We start from the raw sequence: 25143 nt of genomic DNA on the forward strand, positions 1-25143 counted from the left end.
TCTCATTGTACATGTGTATAGTGACAATAAAGGCATTCTCTTCTCTATATATTAAAAGTGTCCCTTCCTTTATTGAAAAACATCATCAATATGATCGATAGATAGAAAGATAGATAGATAGATAGATAGATGCAAAATGGATTTGTTATTGTAGTATAACCTTTCTGTTGGGGTACATTTACATGCCAATCTTCGGTGTGTAACTTTGGTAACTGCATTAGTCATTTAGCTGCATATTACATAATATGAGAGAGGATGGCTCACATGAACAGTGCAGGCACAGCACCTTTAAAGAGCAGTCTTTAGTCATAAAGTCACAGTCAGGTGGCACAAATTTTAGGATTAAAATTTAAGGTCATAATTTAAGGGCGTACACATATACAGTATTCTGCTACATTTCTCAAGTCAACACCCACGATCATTGTAAGACATGATTATGTAATAAATGAAAACAGCCCTTATTTTGCTTTCACATCACATGTCGTCATTCTTTCAATATTTAAGATTAAATATTAAATCCTAAATATTCTTTAGGGAGACAGAAATAGTAGCAACAAAGAGGTACGTACAACAACTGTTTACCAAATGTCGGGAGTTTTATTTTATGTATTTCTTTATGTTAAAAAATTTGTAAAACAATAGCCGCTTTGTTTATTTAGAACCATACAACCAAAATTGATTAATTGTACGTAAGATAGTAATAAAATGATTAAAACACTTATGAAACGATTATTATCACCACATCATTTGTTTATACTGTTTTTCTTCTCAATCTATCCAGTATTCAACCACTGACTTCCACTTATCAAAAAAAGTTAGAACCTACATCCTATGCAAACTAAGCACAATGAACCATTGTGGGGTTTTTGGTACCAAGATAAAAAGAAGAAATGTGCATTTTGAGAATATTATCAGAATATATATTAACTTAAAGGTTTCTGTTCTGGGGTAAAGCAGCTACGTACCAGACTTTGGTGTGTAACTTTGGTGACGGCATTAGTCATTTAGCTATTGCATATTACACAATATGAGAGTGGAAGTCTAAGAGTGCAGACACTTTATAACACCTTTCAGAAGAAATAGAAGAAATACAAGACCAGCCTTTAATCATATCCTGCAAGAGAAGTTACAGCCAGGTAGCACAGATTATAGGACGTTTAAAATGGGAGGCAATAATTTAGGGGTGCATGCACACATACAGTACAGCCATTGCTCATTGTAAGACATAATTATCGTTCTTCTTTTAGGAGAAAAAGCATCATTAAATACAATGAACTTTGGTTGAAGAATTCTTAACTTGGTAAAAAGTACTAATACCACAAAATAAAAGTTAAAAAAAACTTGTTATCAGTAAAATATACTTAAAATATTAATGTAGAAGTAGTTATGCAGAACAGCCACTTTCAGTATGATATTGTTAGATCATTACTACTGTATTAATGTATAAGCAGCATTCTGTTGTTGTGAAGATAATTGTATTTTTTAACTATAATAATGTAATTATTGTAAATGGATTTAAGGATGGACATTAAGGATGGAGGGAACAGCAATATTCTTAAGGGAAAAGTTTGAATTGATTTTAGTTTTTGTATTTTTTATGTCAGGGAATCAATATGCAAAACAATTACTGCTTTATGTTTATTCAGAAGAAACATACAAAGAAAACTAACGAATTGTATGTAGGATATTGTAAACAAATGCGTTGTAATGGTAATAATCAACACTTCACAAGTGTCCTGCAGGAGCCCAGTGTTTTAATCATTTTATTACTGTTTTTTTCTCAATCTATCCAGTCCATTGTTACATGAAACCCAACCTCCAAATAAATAGTATTCAACCATTGACTTCCACTTATCAAAAGTTAGAGCCTCAAAGAAAAAGAAAAACAGTGATTACACTATTAACATGATTTACAATGCAATCAGTACAACTAAAACACTACTTTGCATATTTCTACACATTGAACTGCCCCATGATCTGGAACACAGCAGAGATTAAACAGTGAAGTGGTTAATTCAACCGGTTTGGAGTGTCAAGGTGCTATATTATAAGTTGTAATCTGTTCAAATATTCAACAGTAAACATTTTAATCACAAAACCTTTTTTTTTTTTTGTTAAATCAAAGGTTTCTTTTCTTTTTATTTATTTTTATTTTTACAATAATCTCTTCACAAGTCTGCACACCAGTAGATACACACTTTGTTTTTGTTTCATAGGTGTATGTGTTTGTACTGAATCACTGCCGGTTAGGGGAAAAAAAAGGTAAGATAATGTGAAATATCTGACACAATTGAATATAAAGTGAGCATTAACTGTTATTGTCTGAGGGTCTGTCAGGTCAGTGAGGGTTTAGGCAATTCAGAACAACCAGCATTTTTTTTTCCCTGTAGTACCAGCATTGACATTATGAAAGAACATACAGCCAAAAGGTTCATACATGGGTTAATTCATGAGGAACATTTATGAATACATCCTTTTACATTGTACTGGGAAATTAAAGGGTCGTTGCTGAAATTGAATTTGTAATTACACATTTTCAATGATCTGGGATACAGAAATACACACACACACTCACTCACACACACGCACAAACACACACACAGCTTGATGCTTGGACAGTTACTAGTTGTTAAAAAAATATCACTTTACAGATTGAAATTTGTTCAAATTCGGTATTTAAAATTGAAGTAGCTGAGCAACCATTTCGTTTACATTTTTGTTACCTACTTATATTATAATGGACAGCTAACAACTTAATAGTGACGGCTGATGTGAGATGTGTAGCCATTAAGGGGATGTTAAGAACTGGTTACACTTGGTGACTTAGACTTTTAAGTCAAATGGTTTACAAAAAAATAATTAAATATAATCCTTTGGTAAACTGGTGCCATAGTCATTTCCTTAAAGTGATACTACATACTTGATACTTAAAAGAAACTTTGACGTTAGCGGAGCTATTTTTGCAAAAGGAATGAAATACTACTGTACAAATCTGAATACCAAACACCCTATAAAACTAGGGCCACTTTCTATCACACCGATTAAAATCTTATTAGCAACTTCTGCCTGCAACTCAAAGAGGTCCACTGCTTGGGTGAACTAACTGTATTAAGATATTTAACACATTTTCTACTTTGTAAGTGTATTTACATAAACTTCATTAGTCATTTAACACAAACAGTTAGGACTGAGCATCTTCATTATTGATCTAGGATAATACTTGATTCTGGACATCTACCAGAAAATTGGCTACCATTCAGTGGGAATATTCAACAAATCATTGTTCTCTATTACACAACACATCCTACTACTCCCACTTCATTAGTAACAGCTTATAATTAGCAAGAAAAGACTTTTCAGCCTCCCTGACTGGTAAAGGAAGTGACCTTCCTTGGTCAAATAGGCTGATAATCAATACCTTGCAGACCATTTAGGGAAGGCAAATCAAATCACAACTAAACCAGTTTCACCATATACACCTGCAAATGTGCAAATGTTCTCTACTTCATACAGAGAATTTAAATCAATAGTAAATGTTGAAACTTACCAAAGTGTTATAAAATGATCAAACAAATCACTGTTTGGCTCTATTATTGGCAAAAATGTTTTCTACAAAACTATTGCACATAAAAATACAACCTCTCTTAAGAACAATCACAACCGTCTTACTGCTCACATAACTATGTGCAAACTAGTTCAAAGTTTCAACTCATTATAAAGTTAAGAAATCAACCTGTCAAATTAAAAGAAATTATCATTTCAATTAGCATGATTATATTTATCAAAGTTATTAAAGAAACTGCATATGTGCTACGGGAGTCAGTCCAGTCAGCTGTTTAAAAAAAACAAAACAAAAAAAAAACATAAATCACCCATCCATTCATGCATCCTTTCAATAAAATTAAAATAAAAGTTGAGTCTGAAAGACTCAAAACCATATATGTGCCTTTGATGTTGCTTTTAGATATGAAGCTTTTTATTTGAATTCAAAATGCACAAATATGGTTCCTTCCTCTAAAATGATTAATTCTAGTGCATAGACCCGACAAGGCGGCTCTTAAGTAACTACTGCACAGATTTGCAGATGTGCGTGTAGAAACTGCACTTGCACAACATAGAGCAAGTGCAGACATGACAGGGTGAGAGAGGCGTCTCTATTGTCTCCATCGCCTGATAGTGGGCTGTGCAGGGCGAACTGATTTCTGTGGAATTAGGGTGGAACTGATCATTTAGATTAAAAGTGAAACAGGGTGTGGGGGATTCAGAAGTCTCTTGCGGGATTAATTAATTTATGACGAAGCAGGATAGAAACAGTTGTTACTGCATGATAATGTGACAGAAAATAAAGATTTGTATGTCCTTCTACCAGTTCATGAGCAGCGCCAGGCTGCAAGAGGAATATGTTGAAAAGTGCTCGTCTGAAATGAATATGGCTCGTCCAAGCCCACACTCCTCCCTCTCATCCTGCAGCTTCTGCCCTTGTTGCATTACTCCTGCCCAAAACCTTCTGTCTCTTCTATGGCGAACATGAGCTTCTCCTTCAGCTGCTCATAGCTCTTGTAAGGAGGGAGGTCCAGACGATTAAAGCTACGTGGAGAAAAGAGACAGAAACAAGATGACTCTTGAAATAAAACTGACAAAACTGCTGACAAAAGAAATTATTTGCTTTCCTTATTATTATTATTATATTATAATTATTTCCTTATTTTATGAAAGACTTCTCTTGTGCTGCACTTAATACACATGATGCTTCATAAGAGCATTTGCCAAGATAAACACTTTGTAAACTGTATTAGTCAAGGTACGACAACAATGCATTCTCACACAGTGTTCTATAACTCCAAATGCCAAATTTAAAACAGACAATAAAGGAAGGCTAGTCACTGGTTGATTCAGATATGACTAAGAAGGTTTGGTCATGACAGTTTAATCCTCCATCAATTTGGACCAGGCATCTGGAGAAATACCTGAGGCCTGAAGCATTCTAGTTAAATAGAAGAAGAATAACTGGTCTTACCATGTGTGGCTTCGTGGAAGCCAGTTCTCTTTGCCCACTTTCTCAATGCAGAACTTTTGGGGGCCGTTGCTTCCTATATTAATCAATAAGCATAAAGAAAATTAAATCAATAAAACACTTTTGGTTGTGACATACAGTGTGTGTCTATGTGTGTATTTTGCATACCCATCAGGTCAGCGAAGCCACCCACAGGAAGACGACAGGTTCCTGTGACAAACTGCAGCAGTCTCATCCGCTTCTCATTGTCCATCTCCTTCACAAACTGTCAACAGATCGTTCTGTGTTAATAACACTTACTTTAACATAGTAACATTGTACTTTTCTTCATGTCACAGGGGATTTTTAATAACACTACTAAATTCCCACGTTTTGATCTGACCAGCACTCTGAGGATGCAACTGTATATTCCCACCTGCCAGAACCAGAGGATCTGCTTGCTACTCCGGGCATAATGCCTGTAGATTGTGTTTCTCTGCCAGTCCACCAGGTCTATCTCTTGCATCCCACACAGCATCACCTACAGGCAAGAAGGAAGCACGGTCTTTATTGTGTAAACAACACTGAAACTTTATCAAAGGACTACCACTACCCCAAACCTCACACTTTCCTGTTCTGGAAAAGGTTGAAGAGAGAATAAATCTAGTTACTTCAGTACCTCTAATTCCTTAGCGTCAAAGTATTGAAGGTATTGCTGGGGCAAAACTTCATTGAAGCCCTCAAAGAATGCTTGAGTCTGCTCCTCCACACCTCTAGACAGCCTCCACTCTGCCACCAACCTGCATACAGAAATATGGAGATGAACATACTGCAGTAAAACCAGGTAGTATTAAGAATTAAATCAAATAAAATCAAATAAAAAGTGTAATACTTGGAGATAGAGAATGAGAAGCAAGCAGAGGATGCAGCTGTACCTGATGTATTCCTCCTTATTTTCCTCAGTTACTTGGATGTTCCCTCCATCTGGTTTCAGCTCGTGGGTAGTGACCTCCCCCAGGATCTCCTTGTCAACTGAGAAGAACATCTCCAGACCACACTCTTCTATGTTATTATCCCTGCAGGCCAGAGAGTCATGATCATTATTAACACAGTAAAAATAACACTGGAAAGCAATCCGAGAGCACACGCTAGGCTATACGCTCATCTAAAGTATTTTCATCTAGAAGAGAAATGTTTTTCTGATCTGGATGTGCATCAAAATACAAAAGAGAATTATCCTGATGGCAGCCATTCTTTTTTTTTTTTTTTTTTAAATATCCTAATCCTGACTGGGAATATTACAGCATTGGGATAAACTGAAAATTAATGTGCAATTAAATTAACAATTCAATTAAAATGTAATTAAAATTAAATTAGACCCATTGACTGAAATATAATCATTTAAATTTGCCAAGTTGCTGTAGCACCACCACTTGCCATTGATAAGTGCAAAGTGAAAATATGCTTATTCAATTTCTTAGTTAGAGGAGAAGATTCATGTCGCTCTTGTCTGTATGATAAAACATTGCTTAGCTTTGTATAAAGACTGGAAAACAGGGAGAAAACAGCTAGCCTGGCTCTATCCAACGGTAACAAAATCATCTACCAGAACCTTCACTAATAAATTCTATTTATATATATCTCGTAATGGTGTTTACATACTGCAGTTCAACAACGAAATATCCTAATATCATCATCTACAGTATAAAAACAGTTTAGGGCACACCACAGTCCATCCAACCTTGCACACTCTCCCCATTACCACTATATTATGAACATGTCCATCAGCTACCCACCCACCAAATCACACATTAAGGTTTGTATCCCCAGACGTACTTGATCCAGATGAGTGAGTTGTAAAACTCTGGATCTATGGACTCCAGGTCTTTGAGAGCCAGAGGTTTGTTCAGAATACGCTTATAGAAGGGGAGGGAGAAGCCTGTGTCGATGAATTTGCCATGGAACAATGCCTAGAGAGGAATAACACAGGACAGTTGTTGTTATTTGAATTTCACAATAAAATATATACGTTGATTGTATGTGATATGATTTACACAGGATCATTATGCATTTGACCACATAAACATGATCCATCTTGTGAGCCAAAGTAACCATGCTATCACCATCAGTTCAAATACTGATGCCACACTAAGTAAGTGTTGACAAATAACGCAGGTACCATGGCAATGAAGCGTCCTATGAACTTGAAGTACTTGAGGTGATCAGGGTTGATGTAGGAGGCAGGGTTAATCTGCAGGCAGTAGTTGTCCTTGCCAGCATACTCAAACAAACAGTACATGGGGTTCAGTACTTCATGAGAGAGCAAGAAGAACCATTCCCTGGAAATACAACCACAGACGACAAAAAAAAAGTGAAAGGGTTATACTCGTCGAGGGACAGGTTTTGTGAGGTAAGGGTGGTGTCAAAAACCACAAATAACAACACAACACACCTTGCCAGTCATACAACAAGATGCAATTGTAAAAAAAAAATCAGTTGAAAATACCTTGCCACACCTCCGTAGTCCAAGCCTTCCTCTCCAGGAAAGATGATCCACAGCCTCCGCCTCAGATCTTGAGGGTGGAAGCTCATGATCTTTGAATGCAGACCAATAATTAACACAGCTACACACCCCAAACAGAGACAATACAATACTGATAAACAGAGAACTTAAAGAAAGAAGACGGTATATAAAAATGATCACCTGTTGGAACGAGTCCTCAAACAAGGTCTTCCGGGAGACTGTAATCTTAATGTGCTGAGGCATCGACAATTGCTGAAGGGGGAAACAAATACTCACATTTTACACTATTTAAATGCTTTGCACACCAGGGAACATTAGGTTTTATCTTTGCACATAATTAAATAACATACACAAGTACTAGAGACATGAGTGCCCACAGTAGAGCAGCATTAAGATAAGGAGAGATCCAACAATCACCTTGTGGATTTTATCATGGGAGATAACAAAGCATTTCAACACCTGTTGTTCAGCACATACCTGACACCAGAACCTGAAGTATTGCACTTTGGCTTTGAAATCCCTGACATAGGTTATCTGTGGCCCATTCTCACTGTGGAAAATACCAGACGAAAAAAAAAAGTCAATGTCCATTCAACACGCACATTATATAATACATACACATGTTGCGCGTGCTCTTTACTCACATCCATGACTTGAAAAGAACAAACAAGAACTTACAGTGAGGATTTCCCTGTGCGAGGGTCAATGTAGGTTGTGGTTCGCCTGTTGTGGTCAACAAAGTAGGGGATACCATCCACAGTGAACCTCATCTCCCAACCCTCAGGAAGGGGCTTATCATTAAGCAGCCTGAACAAAGCAAATCCAAATTGTAGCCAATTGTTATCAAAAATAATAATAATAATCACAATACATTGCAAGTGAAATTGGAGAATTCAATTACAAGAGTAATGTGCACTTTTAAATAACTATATACCATTTTTTTTTTTTTAAAAGGCTATATTGTTTATGTCCATGTAAAAACAGCAGACAACATTGCTATATTTGTGCATTCATATTACAATATTAAATGATTGCTCTGAAGCAGATTCTCATATTCTGCTTCGATTCAGAGGAAATTTGACCGATATATATATATATGTGTGATCAAAATCATTCAAGATCTTGGAAATATCATAATTAATTGATTGACAATCAGTGATTGCCTCTCTTTTGACAACATAATAAAGAAGTATGCCAAACCCAAATCTGCCCTCCATAGTGACACTAAACAAAGTTTAATCAATAGCAGTTTATTAATGATTCAGTGCATTCATGTTCAATTACAATCAGTATAAGCTTTTAGTTATATTAAACTATCTACATTTTATACTTCCACACCTCCCAGATTGTTAGCATGTGTTTGTCATTATCCACCTGTTAGTAACTCATTATGACAGTTCTGCAGCTCTGTCCTAAAGTAGATGGGAGTAATTCTCTACTTTAAGAAGGTTGTTAATTTCATGTATTCCTAAGCCTAAAAGAAGGACCCAAATATGTGTGTATCCATTCACTCCTAAAGCTGGTTAGCACTGATTTCCTATTCTGAAGCGTTTTATTAACAACTGGAGCTGAGCAAGTTTCTGACACATTAGCGCCTCTTACAGATAACAAAACAGAAGTACAGCAAAGTTAGGCATAAACCTTTATACTTAGTATAACAAAAAGGTATGACAGTATCAAAATGCATGTTAAATGGCGCACACACACACACAGGCATACACTCACCCTTGCGTCCTGGGGTCCTCCCACTGTGTCGTCCGAGTCGGGTGATGAACAAAATACACTCTGCCATTGGTGTCTGTTCTCTTCTCTGACATAAAAACAAAAAAAAATAATTTAAATATATAACTCAGTATCAGTTGACTACAATACATTTCTACTAACATCACAGCCATAGTCCTAGAAAACATATTTACTGTGTTGTTCTAAAATTTCAGTAGCTATAGCTAAAACAAAGGCTCAGTGATATTTACCCCAACCATGTGGCAGAGGTCCCAGCGGGTCAAACTCTTTATTGGCCGTGGCAGCCAACTGGTCTTGGAGCTGAGCCAGAAAGAAAATGGTACATATGATGATTAAGTCTAAAAAACTAAATATGATTTTTTAAAACTGCCTTGCATAAACTATATGACTTAATATTATTACAGATATATATGAGCAAGTGTAATTGACTTATTATCCTCTGTTGCCCTGGAGTTTCAAATACATTTTAAGGTTATCTCCAACGAAGATATAAGTGAAAATTAAAGCATGCAGATTATAGATATCTATATGGTGATCATACAGGGTCATGCGCAATTAACCTCGTTTGAGCCTATTTCAGATCTGAGAGCAAAATTAGACTTCAAAAAGATTGAATACAGTGTATATGGCACACATGTAAACATATAAAGGAAATGGCAAAGACAGGAACAGTTTACGGCATATTTTCACATGCTGGGCAACCCTAAATGTGGTTTTATTTTATTTTTGGAAACAAAATTGGCATGTTCATAGATTCTGGATGGAGTAAATGTAATTTAAATTTTTTTGAACAAGGTATGTGTATTTTCAGATGTAAAAACTGTGCTTCATGTGCAGTGAATGTAACAAATCCAGTAACTAAGACAGTGACGGCTCTCACCCCATAAATGAACCTCTGGTTAAACTGCTGCATGGCTCCCTGCAGCTGGCTGCGCTGGTGCTGCCACTCCTCATAGTTACGCACTGACTCCTGCGTGGGGCGTTGCCACGTAGTAGTTCGAGTTATGTGGTCAACATAATACACCCTACCCATCGGATCCACCCTGCGCTCCCACCTACAGAAAGTAAAGAGTAAAAAGAGAGTTGACAATGTAAGACAAATGTCAGATTGTACCTGAGGGTTCTACCTGACATCCACAAGAATACCAGAGACACAAGTAGTTTTCAATCTGTTCTAGTATTTTAACTACATCACTGACATAAAACAAAAGCAGAATGTGAACAAAAGAGGAGACATTGATGACTTACACAGCTGAATTTACTGAGGCTCGGCCAAGGAGGATAAGATCAGCAATACAAGTTGAAGCATAGTGCAAAGGCAACCCAATCTTAAAGTATGTATAAGGACATACAAAATTCCTTCACATTATGGACTGTACAGTCTAACAGAGCAGGGCAAGAAGCATGTTAGTATTCATAGTATAAAAAGATGTGTGTTGGTACCCTGTAGGCAGAGGCTCAGGCTTCTCCCAGGTTGTCCTTTTTTCAATGTGATCCACATAGTACATCCGCCCATTCTGGTCCACCCTTTGCTCCCACCTTTAGAGACAATGAATGAAATGAGTGAGCACAGACAAAGCAAAGGAAACAGGAATTCAACTGGAGATGCTGCAGAGCAAACAGTTATGTCAATGACAAATTCTTTGAACCTAAAATACCTAAAACTTTGCTACAGCATACAATAATTAGTGTGTAACAGTGTAGTGCCCTGCTCTTTTACCCTGGTGGTAAGGGGCCGTTGTTCATGGGTGTGATTCTGGGAGTTGTTGTGGCCAGGGCTGCTGAGGCAGAAGTCCCTGGTTTGGGGACACTTGCGGTCTGTGAAGAACCTGCTGTCGCTGCTCCTGCGCCTGAGTCATCCGGCTGATTTGAACACCCACTTGCCGACGCCTGAGAGGAGCCTTCGGAAGCTGGGCCTTCACTCAGCTCACTAGGGGAGGAACTGCTAGAAGAGGCTGGGGAGAGTGTGAATATTGCTTAATGTCTGTGAATGAATTTGCAGTCATTACACACAGTGGACACCATTTTGTATATGAGAGAAAATCCATGGTATGTGAGAATGTGAAATGACTGGTATGGCAAATTGTATGTGAGGTAATGTTATATTGTACAGTCTTAAATGTCTTGTGCTTTTCTTACTTGGTGAGGCTGCTGGTCTGCGAGGTGTAGCAGGAGGAGGTCGGGCTGGTCTGGGAGGACGCGAGGCGTTGGAGCCCCCTGGAGATCGTGACGGAGAATCCTTACCATTGACAGCATGACCATTAGTTACAATAACCCATTCTTCTGAGTCACTGGAGGGAGAGGTGTCTCTGCTTGACCTGGGGATCAAAATATTCACTTAAGTTATTCTCCATGTTTACAATAAGTATTTTAATATAATATGAGATATGCCTTTGTTTCACGTATGTATAGGACTATAAATAAAAGTGTACTAAACCTGTTGCCAGTGTCTCCATTTTGTCTCGAGTTTCCATTTGGAACAGTAGCTGGAATGACAAGTGACATAATTTATATAAAATAATGTTACTGCAACAGCACATCCTGGCATTTACTCAGTAGGGGCCACTCGAGTTTTGATCGCAATATATCCGATGATATTGGATATGTAACGTAAACACAAAACATAAACAGCCACTTTTGAGAAGCATCCCTTAAACTTGAGTATTAAAAGAATTGTGAGCAAGGTGTGTACTAACAAGAACATTTTACATCTCAAAAATAAACGTGCCAATGTTCTCTGGTGAAGAAATGTGGCATACCCAATAGATCTTTTTTATAGCAGCCATTCTGACAAGAAATAGTAGGGTAAACGCAGGTGTTACCAATGATACTAATTAAGGCTCCGTTCCCTTTAGTATGGCTGAGCTTTTCCAGTGAGCCGACATTCACAACAGCAGAGAAAGAAAGAAACTTAATTAGTATGATTGTAACACCTGTGTTTACCCTACTATTTCATGTCAAAATGGCTGCTGTGAAAAAAGGTCTAATACCTGTTTGCACTACAATTATTTCTTACATAACAGCTGACATATATGTACAGTGATCTGTATACATCTGTGATAAGCTATGTTGCTGTGGTCGACCTAGTGTAGCAGGTTAGTGCCTGTGTGTTGTTCCTTACCAGGTTCTCTCTCTGCCGAGGCGAAGGTTTCTGGGTCTACCTGCATGCCGTCCAGACAGACAGACAGGTCCCCGACAACATCCTGGGGGTCTCTGTCAGAGCACAGCTGCAGTGTCTGCACCACCTCACATACTGGGGAGGGCACAGAACATAGTGTCACACAACTTATAATCTGCAAGAAACAACCACACTGACTCATCACAAGAAAATTAAAATAGAGGTGCTAAGACTGCACTAAGAGGAAGAAGAAGAAATCACCCACTAAATGTAAGTACTTGCTCAAAATTAAGAGACATTTTCTCACTGGCCCTTCGTATTGATCTCATCCTCAAGGTATTTGATTCCGGTGTTAGCCCTGCTAGTAAGAGTATGTGGCTCTAAAGATGGCATTGCAGCATTGTCAGTCATTCTTTCAGCTGAACCACTTTAGTCACAAGTAGAGCAACAACCACCGCGGCCTCGAGGGGCTGCTGGTAAGGTTTTTACAATCTTGTTTACTATTACCAAAAGAAAAGCCAGCAGCTATATAGAATATAGACCAGTTATGTCACATGGTTTGCACATGCTGACCAGGTCTGAGGGGAGCCATTGTATTAGGTTGTAAACAGACTCAAAGCAAGCAGAAGCTTAGGTGAGGCCTATATCCCGGAAAAAAGAAACCTAGCGAGTAGTGTCCATGTTGGTTGTTAAGCTTATCAAAGCTCAATAAAACATTCTCATAACACACATTTACATATACGCACTATTACACAACAAGAGTGCACAGTGTCTACATCGCGTGCAACATCTGCCAAAGATAATATGCTGCTATACAAACACAGAGAGACAGAATGAATACCGAAAGTGAGATTACATGGCATACAACTTCTTCATATCTTGAAATAAATAAGCCATGTGGTGGGAGCTTTGTCCTGAATACCTCATAATATTCTGAGGGAATCAGCCCCGAGAGAAATGACAAATAACAGTATAAGCAAACTCAATTTCAATTCAATTACATTACATTTTATTTGTATAGCACCAAATCACAACAGAGGTTTAAGTGTCAGGACACTTTTCAAGTATAATAGGTCTAGACTGTACCAAATAAATTAATATAATTAAGGAACAGACTGCTATAATGAGATCACAGTTGTCTTATGCCAGTAAATGGAAAAATTAGAAGAACGTTTGAGATGTAATATTTTGGAAAGAAAACACAAGATTACCATTTAGGAGACAGAAAGTAGTGTCAACTCACATTTCAAGTCGTTAGCCTTAAGGGTCTCACTGATCTCCAGTGTGGCCATTCCCAACAGGATGTCTGCTTTCAGTGTCTGGTGGCTCCAAACTCGAAACACCAGCTTGCTGACCGGAGTCACAATTCTGTGGGAAAGTGAGAAAATGACAAGATACAAGTCAACACCAGAGAAAAAGATTAAGGATGATCTCCACTAATGCTGAGCAGATTCACAGTCGACTAATCAGCTGTGAGAAAATAAATCGATTTCTGTTTCTTGACTTTGGGGCTGGTCCGCTGTTATCTCATCACATCAGTTTTATTTTTTATTATCCAATTCATCGTTCAAGTCATTCATAAAAATGAATTCCTAGAATTTGCCGATTAATGGTTCAATCTAAGTAATTGTTTTCTATTTTTGACATCACTGCGGTTGAATATGGTTTCACAACACACAAACAACTGTATGAACTCACACGCTATTTTCATGCAGATTCAATATTAATTCAGAATATATCCTCCAAGTATTTAATTTAACATTTTTAACAGAATCCCCAAGTTGTATTATTACTAAATTAATAATATTGCTGTTATCAAATAGCCCAGCAACCAGTAATCAATCAGCGTCCTCTCCTGTGACAAACACAACAATCACACTCACACTGTGAGAGCCTGCTTCCATTTGGGACTGTGTGTGTTATTGCATTTCTCAGTCCTCTTTGACTGGCCATCCACGGCTACCTCAACGTACGGACTGGGACCAAACCAGTTCTTTTTGTTTTCCTTCAGCTTGGCTGAAAGCACTAGAAAAGGGAAGATTCAGAAGTTGCATTTGGTAAAAGATGCTACGAACTGCTCACACCATTAACCTACGCATATAAAATCACCACTTCCTCCCAGTGCTGAATGCAACAACAGTCACGAACATCTTAGGCAGTTTTTAATACATAGCACGTAAATTCATAAACCTGAACTCCAACAATACTGAACATTACAAATGTTTTAATTTATCAAATGTGTGTTCTTAATTTTTGTTGACAGACAAGCTTACGAGTGTTGTAACAATAACTTACCTGTGACTTGTAATTGGGCCTTCATGGTTCATCCATAACACTGCAGCCTGGTTCGCTGAAAGGACCTGCAACAACAGCGAGCAGTGACATCAGATGTAAACATGGGACACTACGCAGGTCACCTACTTAAATAGTGATTAGGCTATTAGGTTGCTACAGTGAGTGGAAAATAAGGCCTGGCTTTGAATATAAAGGCGAGTGTGGATTGGGGAGGCTAACTAATTCAGTAGGGGAGTTATGATCATTTCAGGTACCTGGAAATATTACAAGAGTATGTTTGTAGTGATGCTAATTTAAAAGAACTTTTATTTAATAAAAGCTGAACTAAATATTTCAGGCAAATAAGCTTTATAGAATGAAATTAAACTACATTTTAACATGACTGTATATAACTTAGTCCCACTAACAGGCAATAACACCGTCAAACCGTACCTACACAGAATCATTTGACAACTATAAACAGTAACACACTGCTGTGGAATTAAATATTTTTAGTGTTTAAACATACACAAAGACCCACGTTATGGTTTAGTGGATCTTGGCTATTTTAAGAAACCACCGAGTGCCTTCCACAACAGAAAACCACATTAAGTCTCACTAAACCTACTTTGCTAAACCTTTGACAACACCCTCTGACAAGATAAGAAGGTAGTTTAAAAGGCTAGAAAAGAGAGAGGGAATACAAGTCACCAGAATGAGGGTGAGTGTATAATCCGACAGTGATATAATGTTGTCCAAAGGGGCGACGTGTTCCCTTTCTACCCGCAACGTGAAGGCAGACTGTAGCTCATTAGCTGTTAGCCAACATGAGATTTGTTGTCAAGACAACTTCAAACACCCGCCTCTCTTACAACAACGGTCTCAACTATTAAATCGTTAAGGTGTATTATTGGCTATAATCTCTCTTTTTTTGTGTGTGTGTGTGTGTGAATTATTCATAGAAACCGAGAAGTTGCACCACCTGGAGCAACTTTGTTCGCCGACGTCCTGGACACCGAGGCTTAGTGAGCTAACCGTGCTTTAATAACGTTAGTATTAATGCTCCGCAAGGCTGCTCCGGTCGCTCAGTCGAGGTAAACGCACACTCTTCGCTCCTGTGAGAGACTAAATGATCATACCTGGAAGAAGCAGATGATACAGGGCCACACGGACTTCGGTTTCAGCTGAACCTAGATTGTTGACAGATAGCAGCCATCAGCGCAGACCTGTGTTCCGTTAGCCAGAACTAGACCGGCATTTCCGGTACCATATTTTCAAAATAAAGAGGTATATATCTACAATAGCCATGTATTTACTGATGTTTTTTTTTTGTTTGTTTGTTTGTTTTTTTTGCACAAAAACTGTTCTATACTGTAATTATAATTAAGTGAAGTTTGATTAAGTTTGCTCTGTTGTCATGGAGATTAATCCGTCTGACCTGTCTCGTGGATCTGACCAGCTGTTATGAATTGTATCCATGGCACTTTTAGGACAAGGTTGAAAGCTCTGGAAAAGCTATTGAATATTCTCTTTTGTTTGTGTCACCTATATTCAGGATTTTTAATTGCTAGTTTGTTTGTTTTTTTGCTGCATATATGTCACACAAATTGTATGGTCTTTAAAACAGCTTAGTACAGTTTTATTTTTTTTTATTTTTTTTTGCGAATAATGAAATGTCCGAAACCTGCATGAAGAAATTTGCCTTTCTCATATGTTTCCACTCTTACTGTTGCTTTTTCTGTGTGTATACCCTATATGTTATTTTCAGTGTGCGAACTTCAGGGTGACTTTTGGGGGAGCTCACTTTTTGTACTGCAGGGGGTGGACTGACCGTGACGCACTGTATGCTGACTACAAAACAGAGAAATAAATAAATAATAGCGAATCGGCTCACAGACTGACTGGTACTACGAAAGTTTATTTTATGTGTATTTTCTGATCTGAAGTTAATGATATTGTGCTGCCGTGCTTCAGTTGAGATGGCAAGAAGAGCAGTATCTTTATTAAAGTGAATTAGTGATGAATCACCCTCATGCACAAATCATAAATCAATAGTAGCCCACGTTTACGCATAATCCGTGACTATGGAGATATAGATAAATAGAAATGCATGTATGTATGCAATATTAAATACAGCGCCCAACATTTCATAAATCATGTTTTTAGGGCAGCTCATGTCTCATTCAGAGGATCCCAGCTCTTTTTTTAATATTTTCTTTTTGTAATTAATAAACTTCACTATTTAGTAACTATTTTATTAGCAGTAGCAGCACTAAGTAGGATTAATTCTTTAACTAATTCTCATTTAACAAATTTTTAATTCTTTACACTTTTATTTTGAAAGGCCAAAACGGCATGACGTTAAAACCTGACACTGACGTCACCACAACGCAAACGTATTTCCTTTAATTATAAAATAAAGCGCACTATAATAATATACATTCCCTTGAATGGTGTGTAACCACGCAGTGTACACGCTGGCAGTGTTCCTACTCTCTGTGTGTGATACAGTAACACAATCACGACATCGACATTCACAGTTACATTGATCGTTATTAATTAAATGTTGCTATGGGAGACGACGTTTTCCTTGACACGCCCACTCGTGTCGTCCTCGGTCTCGTGATAGCCGCCCGTTAGCATCTCCAGCTTCTCGGTTTGTAAAACGCCATGTCATTCAGAAAGCTGACATAAAAAAAACAAATAAAAAACCACTTATAATAATCCCAGCGGCCATTAAAGATGTTGTCTCGTCTACTGAAGGAGCACCAGGTCAAGCAAAACGAGCGGAAGGAGCTGCAGGGTGAGTGACAGCTATCAATGCTAACGGATGCTAAAAACAAAGCTGATGAAGAGAAGGAGAGAGAGAGAGTGAAGAGTAAAGAAACCCCCACAGACAGTAAACAACAGTGCTGATGATTTGTTTGTCCGTGTTGATGTTTTTACTTGCACAGAGAGACGCAGGCGTGAAGCTATCTCTGCAGCCACCTGTCTAACAGAAGCCCTGGTAGACCACCTCAATGTTGGGTATGGATGTTCAGCTTTGTGCCCGCTGCTGGGTTTTCTTTCCGTCCTCAGTTTTAGCAGACATCCTGTGGTTACGTTTCATAGTTATAGCTCAGTAAAAGTTACAATCCGCATCGTTGTGTTAAGATTATTGTGTGAAACGTGTGCCACCAAAAACAGAAACCAGCGCTTACGTTCAGTTTGATCTGTAGCTGTGTGAGTCAAAATGCAAGAGCCTACAGGTAGCTTTGATTATATGTTATTTAGGCCTGAAACTAACGATTATTTTTCATTATTAATTCATCTTCCAGTTATTTTTGTAATTACTCACATGGTCTGTAAAATGTCAGGTAAGAAAAGCCAATTTCCTAAAGCCTCAGGTGACATTTTCAAATGTCTTGTTTACTCTGATTTAAAACAAGAAAACGCAGCAAATCTTCACATTTTGAGAAGTTGAAACAAGACAATGCTTTTATGATAAATCAGTTATTAAAATAGGTGGCAATTCATCTTCTAATTGACTAATCGAATAACAGCTAATCACTTTAATGTTATTTGGGCTGTGTGAAATAAACGATTACATAATGAATCTGCCACTTGTTAGATGCTTGATATAATCAATATGTAAGAAAATTATGAAAAATACCAAACCTAATGTGATTTCCTCAAATTATCTCCAACCAACAATCTAAAACCTACAATTATTCAACTTAAAATAATAATTAACAGAAAGGGCAGTAAATGTCATTTTGCTTGACAAATAACTTTAATTCACAGAAACGTTGAAGGTTATTTTTCATTTAATAGGCAAATAATTTAAGTGCTTCATTATATGCCATTGTTATAGAGCATTAGTGTTGCTACAGAGTATCAGATTTTACTGTGTTTATAGCTAATTTTGCCCAGTGCTGTGCTGTATTTCTGCTCCTGTACAAGGCATGTCTACTAAAGAATTCTCCTGCATTAACTAACCCTTGAAGTCCGTATAGATTGTCTAGATATTATGGTTCCCTACCATATTTCAGCTCCACCCACTTCCTTCTGAGCCAGTAAAATAAATGAATCCATTTTAGCAGGGCAGAATTGGCCTCCTGTGTGAGTGTGACACAATAATAAATAGTACCTTAAGACTGTTAACATTGTGAAAGTTGTGGTGAAACCAAGACAATCAGCTTAAAGAACAAGAGTGGGATGCAAAGCCCATTGTTGTGCTGTTCCTTTTTATAGAGAAGATTATGACCCAAATAAATCCTTTGGTAAGATTTAGTCTAGAATCTTAGACAATGTTGTATACATTTAGAAATGAGTGGGACTATCAAGTACAGATTCACTCTCACATGCCACGGTGGATATATAACACACTACATAATGCTTTATTTTCATGTATGAACTATTCTGGAGCACTTCTCATTGTTGTTTCCTGTTTTACTTTAGCGTTGCCCAGGCATACGTCAACCAACGTAAGCTCGACCATGAGGTGAAGACTCTCCAAGTGCAGGCGAGCCAGTTCTCCAAACAAACTGCTCAGTGGATCAGTATGGTGGAGGGTTTCAATCAGGCCCTGAAGGTAGGATACCCTGTATCAGTGAGGAATGTATCAGAAAACACAGCCTTTCTGTCATCTGCTTACATACAATATCAGCTTTGTTTATCCTTTCACATTTGATACGCCTACAACTGTCAAATCAATAGGTGCCCTTACTTCTTACTGTAATATGCCAAGTTAGGCTCTGTTAATGAGATGGAAAAAAAGGATTTGAGGGCCTTGAAACAGGTCCTAGATCTGAGCGGATTTGACAGGTGGTAAAAGCAATTCATGAATGAGTTCCCACTCCCTCTGCAATTATCCAGCTTCTATCATCTTCACAGCGTGAAAGGATTCCTGGAAACGTTTCAAGCTTTCCTGTTGCTTGTCCCGATGATAGTTAGAACAGTGTTGTCTCCACCTTTTTAGAGTCACAACCCCCAGAATAATCAGGTAATAATGTTTTAATAGGCCTAAAAGCAATCATATTTATAAATACATTCTCATATTACAGAAGTAACTGGGCGTAATAACAGTATATGGCCTATAGTATACTGTGTTTCTGAGTTGTCATTAAAGGGATGACATCATTGTCATTTTATTCTCCACAACCAGTTGGCGACCCCCAGGTTGAGAACCACTGAGTTAGATTGGTAGATGTACACTGTGGTGATACTAATTCTGTTTCTGCTCTTTTTTTTAAACAGGAAATTGGGGATGTGGAGAACTGGGCCCGCAGTATTGAGATGGACATGAGGACCACTGCCACAGCTCTGGAGTACGTACACAAGGGTCAACTTCAGTCTGCTTCCTCATAAACTTCATGGCTGGATGATTACAGCTGAAACTAAATACACTGGAACGAAACAGAAAATCCGGTGGACTCCTATCAGCAAAGACGCAAGCAGCAGTGATTTTGAGTGGGCTAATGCTGATGGTTACTTTGTTCAGAGAAATGTTGAAAGTTTGCTGCATTTGACAGTTAATTCCACGCCTGCATCACTGTTTAAGTTCTTGTGTGAGCAACAATATCAAAGAGTGCAAGCACACAATGATGCTGGAGTTGTTCAAAGATCAAGCTTGTGTATGAAATGAAATAAGTCTAGCATCTATTTATAGTGACATCAGTTAACAACATTTTGGTAATTGAATAACTGGGGGAAAAGCTGTCTCGGTAAGGATTTTCGAAGGTGTCACATGTAAAAACTTAGTTCACCTGCTTGTAATAGCTTTAAGAGGGTACAGACAAATTGACACCTTCCTAAACGTTTTATAGGAAGGCTTCTTTTCATCACCTCTTGCCTGAGTTATGTAGGTCTGTATTTATGTATTATATGTATGGTGATGACGATGATGATTGAGTTTTGTTTTCATTATTGGTGAAACATTATTTTTAATAAAGCACAAGAAATGCACTGGTGTTTTTTTTCTTATGACAAAAGGCTAAATGAGTTTAATTGCCCACTTGAGTGTGAGAAGGGCTTCATGAGAATAAATTACAAAGAAGGACAAGGGAAAATCTGCATGAAGAACCTCATTTTCAAAAGGGAAGTTTGAGCAGATTACCTAAAAAGGGATCTTCTGGTCAGGATGTCCATGACCACAATCGATGGCAGGTAAAACTTTAATGTTAAATAAACAATGAGGTGAAAGTTCAGTCAGGACTGTCTGACATTCACAAATGTTTAAGGAAAGTGTTTACTTGTAAAGAACTTGTGGGTCAAGGATTGTTTTTGGATTGCATTACTAAATTGCGAGGCAGAAGGCCAGAAGACAAAGTATAATGTTAGATATCCAAGGTCATACAAATTAGGGTTCAAGGTTTTGCAACAGAACTGCTGGTACAACACTAAATACAATAACTGGATAAATACTTGCCGGGCTAGTGTGATTGGACAATTCATGGAATGTGTGACGTGAAGGAAAGTTACGTCACAACGCACGAGGCTGTTGAAGGCAGTCATGTAGATTTGTTTGGTAACCAATTACACTTTCAATTAACTGGGTACTATAAGGATAGAAAACCAGTGTCAAGAACCAGTTGGTAACACACTTTATTCTCCAGTTTGGACTTCACATGGCATAGGAATTTGCCTGTTTTTATGTAAAAGAGTCTTAATGCTCATGACTCTTAATCTAAGTCAAGATCTTGATAGAAATAGCCACAGGGGAAGTTTAAAGTGTAGAGTTTTCTTTAATGGAGGGTGCAATTGTGAAGCAAGTCACATTTATACAAAACACGTTTCCTTATTGCACCACAGAGTTTTGTTGAAATGATACATCGATAAGCCACAACACAATGTACAGTACAATGGCCACTTCTTGTGTACTGTCCACACCTCTGTGCTTTGAGCTGACTGCATAGCAGATATAGACAACCATGCAGTTACAGAGTACAATGCATATATTGTTTACGCTTTAAAACTGATATAATAGGTCCTTGAACCGAATGAGCCAATGAGATTATACGCATGTTTTTGAGTGTGTACAAGGCTTTTAACATCTGGGATTATTGTAAGTTTGTTTTAACACTCTTAAAACATAAAGTTCTTACTGTGCCCTGGGAACCAGCAGGTTCTGGAAAAGCAGAGAACCTGATGTGATTTTAAAATTAGTTCGTGTACTCTGAGTGTAAGGTGGAATATCTAAAAAAAATATAAAAAGTTCTTTGATATCCAAGTTCACATTGTGCACAGGAAATTCTCAGTATTCTGAAATTCCCACCACTTAAAACATACACACACACTTGCACAAACCTAGTGGTTACGGATTGGGGATTACCAATTGCGGACTTATCTTAAGGGATAAACCACAGGGATAAAGCCTCTCTCTGACCAGCCTCTCTGAGTTAAGACAGAAGAACAATCAGTAAGGGAAAGGGAAGGGGACGGATAACTTGTGGAGATCCATCCACTTCTCAAAAAAAAGGAAAAGGTAGGACAATATAATTTTAATATAATTATCTCTCTCACCATTGAATTACAACACTTTCTCTTTCTTACATGTTCAAGGTATTTTACTCATTAACCTCTAATATTTGTATGGTTCAATTTAATTAGTGAAATAATTAGTTTAAATATGTATAATGAAATCTTACAGCAAACTGTAATTTACATATTAAGTTTGAATAGTTTTACCAGTTAAAATTATATTGATTTATCTGATTGGTATTCTGGTCTATTACTCAATTTATGTGAAACCTGAGTTGTAATTTTACAGGATCCTTTATGTTTTAATTAATGTTCTCATGCCAACAGCAACAGTAAAGGTTCTGTATCTGGTTTAGGTTTGCAGGCAATTTTGATATCTTGATATCTTTTTCATTTGTTTTTCTCACTAATATTCCAGAAAACTAATTGGTTTGCAGCACTGAGTAGCTTAAGCAGCTCTGTCACAGGCATTAAATTTATGCTTCAAAACAATGCACCCCCACTCGGGTCACCCTCCCTCACAAATGCCTTTCTTTCTTCAATAAGAGTATTATCCAAATATTTCTCATGTGCCCCAAGCAGTTCTGTATTACAAGCACCTCTACAAAGGCCCTCAGTAAACAAACTCATTGTGTCCCAGAAGTTATCAAAAATGTTTCAATAAAACCTAAAATATTGTGAAATCGAGTAGGGCTTTGGGGATTCTTGAAATAAGTCTCAAATTAGGTGTATTTCTACTTTTTATTCCATTCCTGAAAAATCGGATTTGGCAGTCTGCCATGTCAATACCTATCAACATTTTCTCAACATGTTTTTTCAGCAAGAACTAAGTCCTCCAGGTGACTAAAACCCCACTTCTAATCCTGGAAGCAGCATGGATACACAGTTGGTCTTCGACCTTTTAGGGTAAGAAAAACCAATGCTACACTACTTTTTGGGCAGTAATTTGCCAGCTGTAGCTTAACCTTTGAACTTTTCAAACTTAAAGATACAGAATATGTTCTAAATCTCTTCTTCTTGTTCAAACTTCTCTCTGTTCTCTTTTAGGGAAAATGTCTGGTTGTGCGTCAGTGCTACCTTTGTGGTGTTGTGGATTATCGTGTGGCTGTACAGAGACAGCCTGGAGATTGAGAACATGAATGAAAAGTATGTCTTTGTGACCGGCTGTGACACTGGGTTTGGAAACTTGCTGTGTAAGAAGCTCGATCGTAAAGGTTTCCGCGTGCTGGCCGGCTGTCTAACAGAAAAGGGAGCCGATGACCTGAAAAGGGCGACGGGGCCTTATTTGAAGACTGTCCTGCTGGATGTGACCAATCAGGACAGCATCCAGAAAGCCATGGAGTGGACCAAGAAGGAGGTTGGCGATAAGGGTGAGAGATGATGTTATTATGCATTATTTGAAAATAAGATGACTCATTTAATCAAATTTCTCTAAAACAAAACTGTTCTCCCACCTTTTTTCTTTCATTTCCCTTTCAGGACTTTGGGGTATAGTGAACAATGCTGGACGCTCACTACCCATGGGCCCTTCAGAGTGGATGAAGGTGGAGGATTTCCACAGCACACTGAAAGTCAACATGAATGGGGTGATTGGCATGACGATGACCTTCCTGCCCCTCATCAAAAAGGCTCGTGGTCGTATTGTAAATGTAGCATCGGTGCTGGGCAGGGTGGCTGCAAACGGAGGTGGATACTGCATCTCCAAGTTTGCAGTGGAGTCTTTCTCTGACTGCCTCAGGTAAGACTTACACAGCCTCATCAACATTAGATAAGAGTGTACCGTAACAGCCTGCATGCTTGATTAAACACAAAGAAAGTATTTTGTACAGCCAGTTAGAAAGACCTATATTCTAATTATGAGGATAAATAGTCATTCAAGTCATAATCTTCATATCTTCATTCCCCCGTGAGGGAGATTTAGTTTGCAGACAGGGTTTTATATTAAACATTTTGTGCAAGCAACAGCACACAATTAGAGCAATAAACCACATTCCAGCCTCAGCATATGCCAGGCAGGCAAATATTGGCTGATGAGACCAGACAGGGTCTTTCTCATTGCTTCTAAATGAATTGCTGTACTTATCATAAACCAATACCCTTACTGCCGTTTACTAGATATACTATTGTGTTTTCATTTCCTACACTCAAGGAACGATTTTACAATATTAAAGTTTCATGAAAAAGGTTGCAGCCGCTGTCACAAACCTGTTTCAAGCTTTGTTAGTTTTTAAAAAAAACTATGAATTGCTGTGTTCGATGTTATTCTACATCACTGTTCCTTTTTCAGGAGAGATATAAGCTACTTTGGAATCAATGTGTGCATCATTGAGCCAGGGTTTTTCAAGACTGCAGTGACAAGCCTCGACCCCCTCGAGAGGGAGCTGCATCGACTGTGGAACCAGCTCAGCCCCGAAGTACAAGCCAGCTATGGAGACAAGTACCTTGATAAGTGTAAGTAGACTGCAAATCTCTATTTGGACTCATATATAAGTAAGCATCACTCCACTGGTTTATTTGTATTTGTTTTATGTCTGTGATTTTGTTACCTTAGAATGAGCGGGTCGCCTTCCATGGAGTCCTAGATAGATTGCATTTTTGCGAGATTTGTGGACACCATAGTTACTCCTTCGCACCGCTAGATGCCACTAAATCCTACACACTGGCCCTTTAAGAGTCTAAAAATATTATTCTTACACTGGAAGTTATGTTACTTTTGAATTGAGCTCAGTTACAATGAAATGTGAGTGTTTGCTAATCTTTCATGAAAATGTCCCGTTTTGCAACAAATGCAAAAAAACTTTAAAGCATTTTCTGTATTCGTTTATAAAAATCACATTGCAGTTATTTCCTGAAAATAAGCTGTTGGGCTGCACCTGAAGGAAACATTCAGTCAATCAAAAATTCTGTCACATACATCAACAATCCTAAAAAAGATATACATTAGGAAATACATACAATTAAGGTTGCAGGACACTGTCAACCTGGTAGAGCTGGCGACCATGTACCAAGTTGCTGCAGTGGCCCAGGGTT

General features: G+C 37.9%; 3 protein-coding genes across 3 annotated transcripts in view; 2 read left to right on the forward strand and 1 right to left on the reverse strand.

Moving 5' to 3' along the window:
• Window positions 1-1734: 1734 nt before the first annotated feature.
• On the reverse strand, window positions 1735-15916 carry itcha (itchy E3 ubiquitin protein ligase a). Its single transcript, XM_035661499.1, has 24 exons — window positions 15792-15916; window positions 14674-14738; window positions 14262-14403; window positions 13622-13746; window positions 12382-12513; window positions 11698-11746; window positions 11400-11578; window positions 10981-11215; window positions 10704-10799; window positions 10141-10315; window positions 9491-9560; window positions 9243-9327; window positions 8196-8324; window positions 7995-8067; window positions 7698-7769; window positions 7500-7588; window positions 7173-7332; window positions 6830-6963; window positions 5929-6069; window positions 5673-5793; window positions 5430-5534; window positions 5183-5279; window positions 5018-5090; window positions 1735-4587 (listed from the first exon to the last, which is right to left on the reverse strand). Exons 2-24 carry the CDS (start codon window positions 14696-14698, stop codon window positions 4488-4490), a joined length of 2607 nt encoding a protein of 868 aa, XP_035517392.1. The 5' UTR covers window positions 14699-14738; window positions 15792-15916; the 3' UTR covers window positions 1735-4487.
• Window positions 15917-17254: 1338 nt separating this feature from the next.
• Window positions 17255-20598, forward strand: bloc1s1 (biogenesis of lysosomal organelles complex-1, subunit 1). The gene is made up of 4 exons (XM_035661501.1): window positions 17255-17455; window positions 17607-17679; window positions 19093-19225; window positions 19891-20598. Exons 1-4 carry the CDS (start codon window positions 17395-17397, stop codon window positions 19999-20001), a joined length of 378 nt encoding a protein of 125 aa, XP_035517394.1. The 5' UTR covers window positions 17255-17394; the 3' UTR covers window positions 20002-20598.
• A 2389-nt stretch (window positions 20599-22987) lies between these two features.
• The window catches only part of rdh5 (retinol dehydrogenase 5 (11-cis/9-cis)), a 2672-nt gene continuing 516 nt past the window's right edge, over window positions 22988-25143 (forward strand). Inside the window, exons 1-4 of the mRNA XM_035662306.1 lie at window positions 22988-23019; window positions 23161-23483; window positions 23593-23851; window positions 24401-24564. Coding sequence (XP_035518199.1) covers window positions 22988-23019; window positions 23161-23483; window positions 23593-23851; window positions 24401-24564 — 778 coding nt within the window. The remainder of the gene's footprint in view (window positions 23020-23160; window positions 23484-23592; window positions 23852-24400; window positions 24565-25143) is intronic.

The sequence above is a fragment of the Morone saxatilis genome, unplaced genomic scaffold (genome assembly GCF_004916995.1).
Source record: "Morone saxatilis isolate NCDOM2014 unplaced genomic scaffold, NCSU_SB_2.0 Contig18, whole genome shotgun sequence".
Classification (NCBI taxonomy): domain Eukaryota; kingdom Metazoa; phylum Chordata; class Actinopteri; family Moronidae; genus Morone; species Morone saxatilis.

Excerpts from the sequence above, each read along its gene's own strand:
- itcha (XM_035661499.1), bottom strand. The coding sequence starts at position 14,698 with ATGAAGGCCCAATTACAAGTCACAG. Across the intron at positions 11,579-11,697 it reads AATGGAGACACTGGCAACAG|GTCAAGCAGAGACACCTCTC; the intron begins GTTTAGTACACT and ends TTTGATCCCCAG. Across the intron at positions 11,216-11,399 it reads CAGACCAGCAGCCTCACCAA|CCTCTTCTAGCAGTTCCTCC; the intron begins GTAAGAAAAGCA and ends CACTCTCCCCAG.
- bloc1s1 (XM_035661501.1), top strand. The coding sequence starts at position 17,395 with ATGTTGTCTCGTCTACTGAAGGAGCACCAGGTCAAGCAAAACGAGCGG. Across the intron at positions 17,456-17,606 it reads CGAGCGGAAGGAGCTGCAGG|AGAGACGCAGGCGTGAAGCT; the intron begins GTGAGTGACAGC and ends TTACTTGCACAG. Across the intron at positions 17,680-19,092 it reads GTAGACCACCTCAATGTTGG|CGTTGCCCAGGCATACGTCA; the intron begins GTATGGATGTTC and ends GTTTTACTTTAG.